The sequence below is a fragment of the Mesocricetus auratus genome, unplaced genomic scaffold (assembly GCF_017639785.1).
Source record: "Mesocricetus auratus isolate SY011 unplaced genomic scaffold, BCM_Maur_2.0 Super-Scaffold_100041, whole genome shotgun sequence".
Lineage (NCBI taxonomy): Eukaryota > Metazoa > Chordata > Mammalia > Rodentia > Cricetidae > Mesocricetus > Mesocricetus auratus.
Window position 1 is genome coordinate 6,251,184 of NW_024429218.1, and position 15,167 is coordinate 6,266,350.

At 46.7% G+C, this 15,167-nt stretch overlaps 1 protein-coding gene across 2 annotated transcripts in view; it reads right to left on the bottom strand.

The window, feature by feature from the left end:
- Positions 1-2,699: 2,699 nt before the first annotated feature.
- Smad1 (SMAD family member 1) overlaps positions 2,700-15,167 on the bottom strand; it is a 62,083-nt gene continuing 49,615 nt past the window's right edge. For both annotated transcript variants that reach the window (XM_005077731.4, XM_021231616.2), the window contains exons 5-7: positions 14,087-14,308; positions 8,525-8,781; positions 2,700-4,064 (exon numbers count right to left, since the gene is read on the bottom strand). In XM_005077731.4, the coding sequence (XP_005077788.1) occupies positions 3,921-4,064; positions 8,525-8,781; positions 14,087-14,308 (623 nt within the window). In that variant the 3' untranslated portion in view covers positions 2,700-3,920. The remainder of the gene's footprint in view (positions 4,065-8,524; positions 8,782-14,086; positions 14,309-15,167) is intronic.

The window sequence follows — 15,167 nt, forward strand, 5'->3', positions numbered from 1 at the left end:
CAGTCAGGGTTGCTCTGCTTAAAGTGTTAATGGTTCCTTATGCTCCGAGCACAGCATTTCAAAACTGTCGCTCAGCAGTCTATTGTGTTAAAGGCTTAGCTTTCAGAATTGTGCTATCAGGAGATGATGAAGTCTTTGAGAGGTGGGAATTAGTTGGAGGTCTTTGGCCCCTTTGGGGCATGCTTTCAAAGGGGGTAGTGGGAGACACATCCCCTTGCTGCTCAGCCATGAGGTGAGTGGTTAGTTCATTTCTGCCCCAAGCACTTGTAATGACAAGCTGCCTCTGTCCCTTAGAGGTCTGAAAGCAATCACAAATCACAACCTTCACACTGTTTCTCTTTACACACTGACCATGGTAACCATTTATTACAGCAAAGGATAACCAGACTTGGGGATAGAGTAGAAGGCATCTCCTATGTTGTTGAGAGGAAGCCCTGGCGTGGTGCCTCGGCAGAGACCCAGGCATCTGCACCCTGCCGGTGCCCTCCCTTTCTTCCTGTGGATGGGATCTGATGGCTTACTCCTTTGAAGGCAAGGGTCTTCTCCACGTGCAACTGAGTCAAAGCCCCTCCCCAGGCAGCCTTTTAACCAGATCGAATCATTTACAGAGGAGTTCTAAGTGCTTTGTATGCTCAGTTAATCTCTCTATGACCCAGTCAGGTTAGCTTTACGGCCTCCATTTCACAGACGAGGGAACACTGCAAAAAACAGGGAAACTGCCGGGGAGGCCAGGGCTGGAGCTTCAATTCTGTCAGGCGCCAGAGATGCTAGGGCCAGGCTTCTCCCCTGCTAAACATCCTGGCTTCTGAGTCTCTTAAAACGGTCCAGTCACCTTTGTCATCTTCTTGGCTTCATTTGTTTTCTCGTTCTCTAGACAAGTAGCTGCCTTGATTTTCCTGATTCCTTTAACAAAATAGTCCCCAAAGACTTGCTCATTAACCTCCTACAGCGATGAGAATGTTTTTCATTAAGATTTTACTAGAATCCCGTATACCTACTCTTAAGCACAAAAGGCCTGTTATGCACGACACTGCATACCCCAGGGTCTCCATCTAGTAGGTCTCAATGGATGGGATGGTCTTTGTGTTTTATTTACTAGATTTTCAAGGCATTAATAGTGTAATATACAACTCACTAACTGCCCAGCAAAGGAACTCAAGGACAGCAAAAGTAGCTTTCCACCAAGAAAGGGGGGAACTCTGGAACTGAGCTGTTTGCTTCCAGACAATCTCCAGTTGTACATCATTCTCAATGGTAATTTTATTAATTCCCATTTGCCGTTTTCAAGGGTGTGTGTGTGTGTGTGTGTGTGTGGTGTATGTCTGTGCATGTGTGTGTGTGTGTGTGTGGTGTATGTCTGTGCATGTGTGTGTGTGCACATGCATGTATGTGCATGTCTGTGTGTGTGGTGTATGTCTGTGCATGTGTGTGCACATGCATGTCCTTGTGTGGGGGTGCACATGCATGTATGTGCATGTGTGGGGGTGCACACGCATGTGGAGGAATCAGTTTTGATGGCTCCTCCACTTTGTTCTTTGAGGCAGGGTCTCTCAATCAAATCTGGAGCTCATGGATATGGCTTGTCTCCACAGCCAACATGCTCAGGGGAGTCCTGTCTACCTTCTCAGGCTGGAATTGCAGGCAGGCTGCCATACCCACCCATACTTATGTGGGCTGTAAACTCTGATATCCACAACTCATCCTTTACCTGCTCTGCCTCTTCCCAGTTCAGTCTCAGTAATTTAAAATAAATAGATAATTATCTTACCGATCCTGGTCACAGGCACACTAAACCATCCAGGCCAATGGAAAAGACAGAATAGAGAAGGTTCAAGAAAGGTGGCTCCTGAATTTGTGACACATTTCTAGGGTATTCATAACTTTAGCTGAATGATCCTGGCTCAAATGTGTGACGCTGCCATCTCCAGCGGTCCATGAGAATGGAGAGGTCCACAGAAGCCAGGTGCCTAGCAAGGATGGACAGGAAACCGTCCCAGTGAAGGCCTCCTGGCCAGGCTTCCTCTGTTTGCCACTGATGTTCTTGGAGGCAACAATAAGATGCAGACATTTGGGCCACTGTTTTGTTTGTTTTTTGTTTTTTCGAGGCAGGGTTTCTCTGTATTGTTTTGGAGGCTGTCGGCCCAGCCCGGCCTCGAACTCACAGAGATCCGCCTGCCTCTGCCTCCCCGAGTGCTGGGATTAAAGGCGTGCGCCACCACCGCCCGGCTCACTGTTTATGAGGATACATTTCACAGTTTTACTGGGTGGGGAACATTCTTTTCTTTTAGAGTGGATTTCATCGGTGGGGGGCAGCAGACCCTTAAACTCTGGGATTGTGCACCGAGTCCAGGAGAGAATGTGAGGAAAAACAGTGGCATTTGTGTGGCTAGAGAACATAATGACCTCAAACTGTGGGTCCTTTTCAAAAAATTTTAAAAAATTCCCCTGGTTGGAAAGGGGGTGTCATCCCATCCCAGTAAAACTGCACAAAGTCAACTTCCTCCTGTGTGTCCAGTTTTTGGGCCCACCCTGGCTACATTCCCTGTGGTTACTTACCCTTCAGGTCGGGAATGTATGTTTCCATTTGAGTAAGGACATCCATCTTAAGTACACTGTGGAAGCTCCTTACATAAAAAGCACTCAAAAGACCACATCTTACCGATCCCAAATTTTAACATGCAAAGAAAGAAAATGACACATTTTTAATCAAAGGAAGCAATAATGACAGGTTTATTTAAAATTTTCCAGTAGAGAAAACCCGCTAGTGTTGGAATAAAGGTATTCAATGTATAAGAGCAGAGAATAGAAAAAATTAACAGAAGAAAACAAAACCAAAGAGTATAAAAAAACAAAACAAAATAAAAATGTTTGAAATGGATTCCAATAGGGATCTTCTTTAAACCTGTGAATAATGAGCACAGTTACTAGGTTTGGCAAACAATTCATTTGGAAATTAAAGCCTATGTCTGTATTGTAAACTCCTCCGTAAAAACTGCTCATTAAATTCAAGCCTTTTATATACCGGGCACTGAAACACAAAGCCAGTTGATTTGCAAATAAAAGGAATTATTCATTTGCTCTCACAGTTACAGGAATTAACCAGCTGCTTAACTGCCTTGTAGAGCAGAGACTGAGACAGAAGAAAAGAAAGGGAAAAAGTCGGATGAACCTCTAAAAAACCGAAACACAGCAAATTCAGACACAGCTCGTTCATTTAAGGCAGCAAAGTGAACTTTACGGTGTAGTCTACATTTGCGGTAGTCATTTCCTTTCCCACCCCACCCACAAATACCTTCTAGATCCACTAGCGTTTAGACTATTCATATCCTCCAAATAGTTTGTATATACATATTTAGCGAAGAGCACAGGCCTGACATCATTCGGACAGCACTACAGCCAGCATATGGTTTTAGAAAGAGTACTATGTATGTCATAAAGATTAACCTTTAAAAACAAACAAAAATCCCCATTCATTTCTACACAAATAGTTTTAAAATACTATGAAAGCCCACGAGAAGGTGATTCGTTGTGGGCTTGGAACCTGATGAAGAGCCCACTTCAAAGACTATTAGCGTAACATTCTGCCAAACACTCCAGACAAAAGGACTGCTCAGGATCGTTCTTCTTCTAATAGATAATGTGTCCCTGGCTTAGCCATCGCTTCTTAAACTACACACAGAAGTCCTGCTAAAAGTCGGCATTTCAGCTGATCATACAACAGAATGTCACAATGTAAACTAAACAGGTTCTTGATGTCAACGGCATGTTACCAAGGCTTGTTGATTTCTCAATCCAACAGTTGGTCACAGAGGTCAAGTATCATCAAGGCTCCTCTGTCAGGTCTTCCCCCGTCTGACATATCCATCCTTCAAGTACATGCAAGGCTCAACAGTTTGCAAGAGACAGAAGCCCGAGGCCCTTTAAGACACCGAGGAAATAGGATTGTGGGGCGAACCCATCTGGGTAAGAACTTTATCCAGCCACTGGAGAGGGCCATGCAGATGTATCTCAATCCAGCAGGGGGTGCTAGTAACATCCTGCCTGTGGTACTCGGCGCCCCAGCCCTAGGAAAAAGAAAGAACACTGGGGTCATTTAACTCCCTGTCTCAGTGATCCACCCTGTCACGTAAAAAGATCGTATGGTCAGTTCATAGAATCCTGTCTGGACTCGTGGCTATGTCCCACAAGAAGACAAACATACCACAAATGCATGGGTAATTTTGGGGGATGGACATTGGCCACCGAAAGTCTATCCAAGGACCCCAGATCACCCATCTTGCCTGGTGTAGTGGTGCACGCCTTTAATCCCAGCACTGGGGAAGCAGGAGCAGGAAGATCTCTGTGAGTTCCAGGCCAGTTAGGGGTATAGAATGAGACCTTATTTCAAATAAATAAATAAAAATTACTAGTATTAGATAATTAAAAATTTTTAAATACATTCCATAGTTTGTTTGAATAAAGATATTTAAAATATTTATTCCCATTACATTGCTGTTATGTTAAAACTTTACTCACTTATACTTTTAAGACATGTTATTACTGGGTAGCCCTGGAGGGCCTGAACTCCCTATGTAGACCCAACTGGCCTCAAACTCAGAGCTTACCTGTCTGATTTCTGGGCACTGGAATAAAAGGCATGCTATCAAACTGGCTCTCTCTCTCTCTCTCTCTCTCTCTCTCTCTCTCTCTCTCTCTCTCTCTCTCTCTCTCTCTCTGTCTCTCTCTCTCTCTCTCTCTCTCACATATATGTATATATATATATACACACATACATATATTATTGAAAAAATCAATTGTGCAAATATGTACGTGTTTGAGTATGGGATTACCCATGAATGTGGTATCTGTGGAGTCCAGAAGATGCTGGGTCCTGGAGCTGGAGTTATAGCCACTGGGGGCTGGGAGTGAGCCCAGGACCTCTGTAAGAGCACTGCACCTTTAACTGAGCATCCCTTGCCCCTTTATCCGTGTGTCCACGCCTGGAGAGTACGGAGGTCTACATTGGCTGCCTTGTTCAATCCCACTCCACTGCATTTTCTGAGATGAGGTCTCTCGCTGCACCTGGGGCTTGTGCCAATCAGGCTAGCCTGGCCGGCCAGCAAGCCGAAGGGGTCCTACCTGTCTCCCATGCCGGGAGCGCATATGGCACGGGGACCACAGACAGCACTGTACCCAGCTTTTTGATGCTGTGGCATGAGTGTGTGTGTGCATGCATGTGTGTGCACGTATGTGTGTGTATGCATGTGTGAGCATGCACACCACAGTGTGCGTGTGGAGCTCAAAGAACAAAGCTGTGAAGTTCTCCTCTCACTGCCACACGTGTTGTGCAGCATCTTCCTCAGAGACAAAACCTCCGTCTTAGAGGGAAGTTCCATAATTGCCAAATGTGCTAAGGGGAGGTGGACCATTCTACCCTCCAGGCAAACTCCTTACAACTCAGGAAGCAGGCACCTTAAAGGCTTTAGAAAGTCCCTGAAACTGACCAGATCCACCCGGCCCTCCCTCCCAGGCTGAGACACGCAGACTGGCTGGGCTGCCTGCTTCTGGGGTCAGGCACGCTCCAGCCTGCTGAGCTGTCTGTGCATTAGGTAGTGAACTCCAGAATCTCAGCTTTTGTGAGCCGCCACCCATGCTGGGGTGGGCTCTTGGTGATGTAGCTGTCTGAGTCATTTCTGTTCTATGTAACCCAAACAAAACTCAATGGCTCTCCAAGCTGGACTTCAGCGGTACCCACACTTTGGTCTGACATTGGTTTCCTATCTGAGGTGAGAAGACATTTTGCTCCTGTCTCAAGAACAGTGTCATACAACAAGTCTCATGGGAATCGAACTTGGGTTTCCATGCCGTGCGGTAAGTGCCTTTACCCACAAAACCATCTTACCGTCTCCCTTGGCATTTTTTTTCCTTTTTGAATGGGTGTTAGGGATCCAAACCCAGTTCTTAGGCTGCATGGGAAGCATTTTACAGACTGAACAATCCCCTCGACCCCGTTTTTTTTTTCCAACACGGTTTTACTCTGTGGCCCAGCTGGACTGAAATTCACTACATGGTTCAGCTGGCTGCAAATCTGTGGCAACCCTCGGGCCTCAACCTTCCATGTGCTGGCATCAAAGGTGTGGGCTACCATGCATGGCTCCCTTGTACCCACTCCTGTGACACCAGGATGGAAACCCGAGGCCTCTCATGTGCCTCAGTGACATCCCTAGCTCCGTCACAGCTGTCACTGAATTCTCCCTTTACCCTCCATAAACACAGTGGAGGTGGTGTCAGACAGACAGACATTGTTTCTTTCCTACTCTAACAGATGAAATTCTCCGGTCAAACAATGCAGATCTCTAGACCTTTCCGTCTCAAGACAGGAGAACGGTTACACATTCCCAAAGTTCTTCCTGATACCTAGTCATGCCCTGAAGCAACAGGTTCTGTCATGCCTCTGGACATTCCCAAAGTTCTTCTCTAGCCATTGCCCTGAAGCAACAGGTTCTGTCATGCCTCTGGCCAAGGAGGTGGTTTGCTAGATGGCTTCAGAATGACCAGTTGGGGCAAGAATGTTCCCCAGAAGTCACCACGAAAGCCAGGTGATAGGACACACCTGGAATTTCAGCACCAGTGGGAGGCTGAGGCAGAAGGATCATGACTTCCAGGCCAGTCTGGGCCACACTGCGTTTGAGGCTAACCTGGGTTACACAGCGAGACTGTCTTAAGTTGGAAAGAAAATGGTGTTTGTGTGGGTGATAAGAAAAACACAGAGCTCTGCTTGATCCGTGCGTGTAAAGAATAACAAACAGCCACTGGGGTCCTTTGACCTCTGCTACATACTGTCTCCACCAGCCTTAAGCAACACATCCGAATATGAGAGCTTTTAGGACAAAGTTGGGGCATGTGAACCCCACCCATGAACGTGCACCCAAGGAGAAAGCTTATTGGAGCACACGAACCAACGCTTCTTTAAACATTCAATAATCATGGTGCCATCAAGGGATCTTGAGAATAATTACCGAGGTCCCAATGCCACCTAATCCCATTTTACAGGTCAAGAGCAGAAGGTGTGAGAAAGTCCCTGTACCTCGACCAGTTAACACAGCCACAAGGGAGTTGGTCTTCCTTCCCAACAATAAGCACTTTGGCAAGCTGCTGGCCTCATTTTGAAAACCGTCTGAGCCAAAATGTGAAGTAAAAAACTAAATGGTGCTTGTGAATAGTGAACAAGGAGGGACTCTGGTCACATCTGTACACAACATACAGGCCAACCTTTAAGGGGTAGAGAGAGGCCTCCTTTAGGGCTAGCGAGTACCACGTTTGGCTGGAAGGAGGAAAACGCCTTTGATCTGGATGACGGGCTCTGGACTCAGCCCCAGTGATGAACACATCACCCAACAGGCCCAGCAAGAAGTCAGAGAGCTTTTGAAGACAGCACATGAAAGATGTCTGCCTCACCCAGGCTTGTAATTAGCGCTCTTTCTCAAGGTTTACCTTTAGCGGGATAAAGACTTATCTTGGAGACTTCAGAGACCAGTCAGTTACTAGACTGGGCCGTCATCAGATACACATTTAAAAAATTATTTTCCAACTGCATCTTAAAAACTTTCGTTTCTTAGCCACAGAAGAGGCCAGAGCTAAGCAATGACTTGGACGTTCTCCTTTCTGTGACACTACAGAACACTTACTCTGCTAACTTGTGAAGTATACACAGGGCACGAGGTTTACTAGAAATACTTTAAGAATAATTTCCCGTGTGATTGACTCGCCACTGACTTATTCTGCTGCATTTATTCCCCTCCGGCCCTGTGTGGAAGCCAGAGAAGAACTCGAGGGAGCTGGTTCTGTCTTTCTATCGCATGGGTCCCAGGAACTGAAGCGCCATAGGCGCCCATTCTCCCCGAGCCACCCCGCAGGCCACGCAGGACCACACTCACATCTGTAAGCAGCAAGCGTGGTACCCTGACCGTACTAAAGGCAGAGTGAGACGAACAAAGACGCACTGATTCAGCTGCTCTCACAGGGTGGCCGCGCATTAAAGCTACGGGGTAAACGCACACCACCCTCTACGATATTATAGAAGCTATGGGGCCCCAGGACAGCAGGACAGCGCAGTGGGTGGGGACACTGGCCCGGCATACCGGAGCCCAGCAATGGGGTGGTGGTGGCGGTGGGCGCACAGGCCTAGAATCCTAGATGTAGAGCTGACGGATCAGGACTTCAAACCCATCCTCAGCCAGCTGGAGGCCCGCCTGGACTACATTAGACCCTCAGCTTGACCAGAAACAAACAGCAAGATGGCTGGGGGAGGGGGGAGGTAAAGGCCCTGACGCCAAGCCTGAGTTCTGTCTCTGGGGCCCGCATGGTGGGAGGAGAGGACTATACCCTATGTTCCCAGGACAACCTCGTGGACACTGGTGCTCTTGCTAGGTGCTCATAGGGATATATACCAGGGAGGCACAGGCATACATTTTGGAGATGGGGGGGTGGGAGGCCCGCGAGGGGAGAGGTCAGGCCTGAAGGAGACTGGGAGGGTGCTGCTCACCTTCACGAAGCTCATTCGAATAGTGCACATTTTGGTGAGTTCGTACACGGTCTCAAAGCCATGGTTCACGGACTGCGCCAGCAGCTGAGCAAACTCTTGATTGTTGAAAATTTTCAGGCTGCACCCGCTGGGGATCTTGCAGACAGTGGTAGGATGGAAGCCGTGATGGTAGTTGCAGTTCCGGCTCTGCACAAAGATGCTGCTGTCGCTCAGGCACTCGGCATACACTTCTCCTCCAACGTAGTACAGGTGGACGCCTGGGAGAGGACACACCGCGTCAGCCGCGGGCTGGCAGGCACCCGGGCAGGGCCAAATATGGCCGCTCACACAGCCACTCTGACAAACCAGTGTGCTCAGGAACTAACAAAGCCTCTCAAAAATAATAAAGCATAGCACTTTTCGTTTTGGTATTTAATGTCCTGCTTGGCCAGAGATGAAAGCATATGTGCACTCTAAAAATAGGGCGCAATAAAACCTGCAGTTTCCTGGGGTAGCCTGTGTGTTTAAAGTCTTCTGCATTTGTGCCAGGGCTAAGCTGCCCAGAAAACTTCAGAGAGAGAGAAGGGATGATCAATGAACATGGAGGAAGGAAGCCTGGGTTGAAAAACTACTGCTGTAAGCTGTAAGACATGAGGTCTAGTTGAAAACAGAAGCCTTGTAAATAGAGGGGAAAATGTACAGTGTGAAATAAGAGCTCACCGAAATAACCACTAAAAACAATAATTGAAAACTTTTTACAATATAGAATGCTGGGAGGCCAGGCAACATCCCGCCTTCTCAGGGAGAAGGGAGCAGAGACCTGGATCCCCCTAGTAAAGCTGGAAGAAGGAGAGAACCCATTCTGCAAAGTTGTCCTCTGACTGCTACGTGCCCGTTATACACACACAAAATTTTAAAAAAGCAAATATTTAAAAAGGAAGATGGACCCTCTCGCTAGCCTCAGGAGGGGGTAAGAAGCGGCTAGCAGGCAGGCAGGTGGTGTGGCTGTGAGCCCTGCAGGTGACCCTGGAAGGGCTTAGTACAAAATGCTACTATGACAGACATGTCTGAGGAAACAGCATTACGGCATTTCTACAGACACACAGGGCTAAGCCTCCAGCATCAGATCTAGCCAATGTGGCAGAAATCCATTGTCTAGTGACAGAGAGAGATACATTTAACAGAAAAAATATAGAGAAAACTACTTAAGAGGGAAAAACAACTTTTCCCCTGATAACAAAAATGACTTCTCATTTTAGAAAATTAAGACAATATGTGTACAATATTGACATCCCTTCAGCGACAGAGGAAGATGCTTGTTAATGAATAGTCTGCAGTACTGTGTCCAGTTTCGCAATCGTTCAAGCCTCTGTTGCAAGCTTCCACATTTCTGTGTGACTGTGCTGCTGTAACCGTTTAACCAGGCCCCCTCGGCAGACCAGTGTTGACACTGATTATCTACTATTGCAGCATGACCAAATGTCACCGGACAGTTTCAACTAGCATCTGTAAGAGACATTCCTGGGAGGTAAATGGCTGGATCGAAGGCCTTTGAGTCGCTCTGCCAAATGACTTTCCAGAACGCTTGTGTTACATCAGCACTGTGAGCGCTACGATCAGCTGACCCACACCAGCACTGATACTGAGCGTACATGAAGCCAAGGCGTTCACAGCCGCAAAAAGAATTGTTTTAATTTACACATGGGGCTGGGCACACGCCTGGTTTACTGGCCGTTTGGGTGTCATCTCCTGTGAACTCACTTGACATCTCACCTATCACCCCCCTGGGGTTGTAAGCTCTTAATCATCCTTTTTTATGAGGTGTGCATTTAGAGCTAGATAGAAATAATTTATTTTGTATTTTCCTGTGTGTGTACATGTGTAGATAGATACATAGACAGACAGATAAACAGACTCAGATATATGTTTCAACCTACAAGTTTAAAACCCTTTAGTTGAATTTATGATTTTTGCTGAGATAGAAAAACTACCTTTCAGATAAGATATATTTTCATCAAGTTTTTTAATAGTTTGCCTTTTTACAGATACACACTAATCACTTACATGTGTGGTATATCCTCAGGACCACTAGGGGAGGCCCCTGACCTGCGGCCGCCACTTGACCTACCCTCTACGTCAGTGCAGGATGAGTCTAATTCTACTGCACTGTTTTGTCTACACACTCATTTATTTGTAGTTTTGTAATGTCGTTCTAGTCTTAATGGCACACTTTTTTCTTTACTCATCCATTAAAAAATTTAACTATTCTTATTTACCCTTTCAAGTAACACCGACATCATACTGTTCGGCATCCACACAACATTCACTGTAATCCAACTGGCTTTAAGTCACAAAGTAATACAGAAAGAATTACTATCCGCTCACAGTATTAACCCAGCCCTTTACTGAACAAAGGGTGCCTATATATGCAATTTGTCTCTCTCCCTAGCATAGCCCGTGGGAGGAGGCGTCACTAGTGGTGGCTCTGAGAGCTTAAAGTCTTGTGCCATTTCCACTTCCCTCTCTGTTTTGTGCTTTGGGCCCAATGTTCGAGCCCTCTGCTTCTGTCCCAGCCACCAAGTCTCCTGGTGCCAGCGTCCCTGCCACGAAGGAACCATGACCCTAAATAAACCCTTTCTTTAAGTTGCCTTGTTTATGGTGTTTATCAGTGACAGGCTAGGGAAACTGGTCATACCATCTTCTGGGTAAGTAGAATGCCATGGACAGGCGTGAAGGGAGACAACACATGTCTGTGTCCAGAGGGAGGTACACATTAATAAGAATGTTTTCAAAAGTATATGGAACCAAGAGTTCCTGGCCTGCTAGCTTCACTCTGAGAACCCATCCCAAGAATATTACCAATTGGTCATGACGTCTACAATTATGTCTATAGGAGGTCTTAGCTTCCTGCTTGTGGTTCAAGAGTTATGTTCTCAGCTTCTATTTAAGGATAGGTAGCCATGGCTTCCTCATCATTCCTAAGTCTATACTGAGTCCACTAGCCAGACATCTGGAGGGACTTTAAATGTATCCCCAGAACCCTCCTAACTTCCTAAAGAGGAAATTCTACCATACTTTTTTTGCTACTTTCGGGGAATAGTCACCTTAAAATTTAATGAAATACACACTCCTTCATTCTAAACATATTGACAGAAAACGCCAGAGGTCTCCAGGCACAAGAAAATGCCCACCTGTGCCATGAAGCTAAGCTCTACCATTTCACCACAGAAAATGCCCACCTGTGCCATGAAGCTAAACTCTACCATTTCACCACAGAAAATGCCCACCTGTGCCATGAAGCTAAACTCTACCATTTCACCACAGAAAATGCCCACCTGTGCCATGAAGCTAAACTCTACCATTTCACCACAGGCTGTCATTTCCATCTCTTCCTTTGGCCACATTAAGGAAATGTTCACCAAGTTCAACAGTTGTTAGGGTTCCTCTTTGAATCTAAGAATAAATGTTAAAAATCTTCTCAAATGTCTTCTCAAGCACCTATTAAAATAACCGTTTTACCTGATGCATTGCTGGAGGTGTTGATTCTCTTTTTACTCTATTTACTTACTTAGAGACAGGGTCTCATGATGCAGTCCTGGCTGGCCTGAAACTCAAGAGATCTGCCCGCCTCCACGTTTCCCAGCGCTCCTCACCGCTGACTTCAAGACGGGAGACTGACCAATTTACTGACTATGCAGATTTATCCACTGTATAATTCATTTTATTCTGCAACTAATTTTTATTGGCAACTAAAATAGTTTGTGGAGAAACATTCTAAAACATTCTCATAAAATTTCTCTTCATAGTTTGTTCTTCATACATTTACTTGTTCTGCGTGGTGTGTGTGTGTGTGTGTGTGTGTGTGTGTGTGTGTGTGTGTGTGTGTGTGTGGCCTGTGTGTGGCCTGTGTGTGGAGGTCAGAGTTGGCTTTCTCCTACCATGTGGTCCTGGGGATTGAACTAAGTTTGCCAGGCTTGGCGCAAGCCCCTTTACCCACTGAGCCATCTTACCAGCCCTATTCTTACAACAATAGTTACAAAATGGTGATGCTTGCATTCCCACACTGTCTATTTAGCTACTGGATTTGCCAGTTGATTCACTTCTCTGTTAGTATGGCAGTATCAATTAGGACTTACTTACTGGACAGAACCTCACTATGTATGTAGTCCAACCTGGCTTTGGAGCCTTGACTTCCTGTTCCAGGAGTTACGTGCACCACCATACCCAGCGGTGTGTTAAGATCCAGTGCTGCAGCTAATCACAGTTGGTTTTCATTATGTCTAGATCTGGAATCCAGTCTCAACTATGCACAGATCAAAAACGATTTTTTAATAGCACCAGCATTATCATGAAGAGGCTTTGCCCTCTCCGGGGTCACTCAACTATTTACATGATTCGGACTCTGCAGTAGGTATGACTCGAAGGGCACCTGAAAGGCACCTGCGTTAGGTGGCACGCTACACTGTTTTCTATATAAGGGAGCTGAGCATCCTTGGATTTAGTTCTCAGGGCCCCAGAACAAGCCCGCCATGGACAGCTGTATCCCGAGAGGCACCACCATTTGCAGAAGCTCTTCTTCACTTTCTGTCAGGTGAGATGCAGCTCATCGCAGACCTGGAGGCAGCCAGTTTGCCTCGGTGGGGATAGATGTCAGCGGCGATGATCTGGACCCTAGATGTGCTCATTGCTACTCCATACCTCTGCCTTCTCAGTAGACAAGGTAGACACTACACGCGTATTCAGAGGGTATAAAGAAAGGTTCGCATACAGACATAAGCACAAGAGCATATGAACACACGCCATGCCATTAAATTACGACTTTACACTGACACTTCTAAGGAATGATGCCACACCCCTTCTTGATTACATGCTCCTTACTCCACAGGGAAAGCTAAGCTCTCAGCACTACCCACACACTTAGTCATCGACTTAATCAGATGATAAATGCATACAAGCGCTGCAGAACTGTCTTCATCCACCACTCAAACATAGTTAAGTCCCCTAGGAAAGGTATTTGGGATGTTGCGAAGCATCAGTGGGGCAGAGGTGCTCGCCACCAAGCCTGATGACTTGAGTTTATTCCTAGTACCTCACGGTAGAAGGGAAGAACCCACATCCACAGCTGTCCTCTGACCTACACACACATGCACACACACACACACACACACACGCACACACACTTACACACACGCGCGCACACACACATGCACACACACACACACCTACACACGCGCGCACACACAGGCACACACATGTACACAAACTCGCACATACACATATACACACATGCACACACAAACACAGAGTAAACAAATGTAAAATCGTTTTAGAAGACACTTCACCGATAACAAAACGTAGGCCAGCGTAGCACCCCACAACAACAAGGCAGTAATGGCTGACACCCAGCAACACCAGGAGAGTTGGGAAGCCACTAGGATCACTGGTTGGGACTAGTTCCAGACAACATGAACTTGAAAAATACTTCAAACGGCAGCATCTGAACATTTGGCATTTGCCACAAGAACGATGGAGTCACTTCTAGAGGAACAAGAGACGAACAAAGAGGGGTAAAGGGACACTCACCTTTTCCGATATGTCGCCTGGTGTTTTCTATTGTGGAGTTCCGGTTAACGTTGGAGAGCAGCCCGAGGCAGAAGCGGTTCTTATTGTTGGAAGGATCGGTGAAACCGTCCACCAACACACTTGTGGAGGAGGCGTGGAACGCTTCGCCCACGCGGTTGTTGAGCTCATAGTACACAATAGAGCACCAGTGTTTTGGTTCCTCATAGGCAACGGCTTGAACGTCTGCAAGAAGGAAAGAAAAGGTTCTATTGCTCACTGCTGCGCCTGGAGCACCCCCAACGAGAAACCGCATTGTAAACCTGTGGAATGAAGACAGGGAGGGGCAGAGGGAGGGGCAAGGACGATGGTCACATGGGTCACTTCTATGAGACCAGAGTACTTCTCATTAAGGGTGGCATTCTCCTTTAATTGGGGAACAGTCTTCTCCAAGGACTGGCAGAAATCCGAAATACCAGCTCAGCAAGCCAGGCAACAGCTGAATGCTAATGACCTATTGCTTACTCATTAACATACAGAAGTAACTGAAATCACTCCTGCTGGCACACTACCTACAAGAAATACAAGTGACCAGTGAAAAAGCAAATGGCCCGGGAACAAGAGGGGCCCGGAGATGTGCCAATGGGACCGGCGAAGAAAGGAGCTGCTTTCGGCAAAGTCTTGGCAGACCTCTGCTTTCTCAAAGCCCTGAAAAGTAACTTCTTCCTATGGTGAAGACGCTGCTCGGCTTCACAAGAGCTAGGGATGGCTGCAGCTCCAGTTTTGCTATAGCTCAGGAAGAAACCGTGCCAGCTGGCCAGTCCCCCCGAATGAATCATATCTCTCTCATCCAGACTCCATGCTAACTTCCTTCTATTTGCCTCAAGTCATGCCGAGCAGGTGTGTTTGTCTCTCCCTTCCCAGAATGGGCCAACAATGGAAACTACCCAGTTTTACTGACAGGATGCAGCTTGTGAGGCCCAATCTCTTAAGGCTGATGAATCTCCAAACAGAAAATGCTTCTAAATGCTTTCAACCAAAAGGCTGGGGAAACAGCCCTTTCTGCATCAAAACCTCCTGTGCGTGCCTTTTGAGAGTCCAGGCA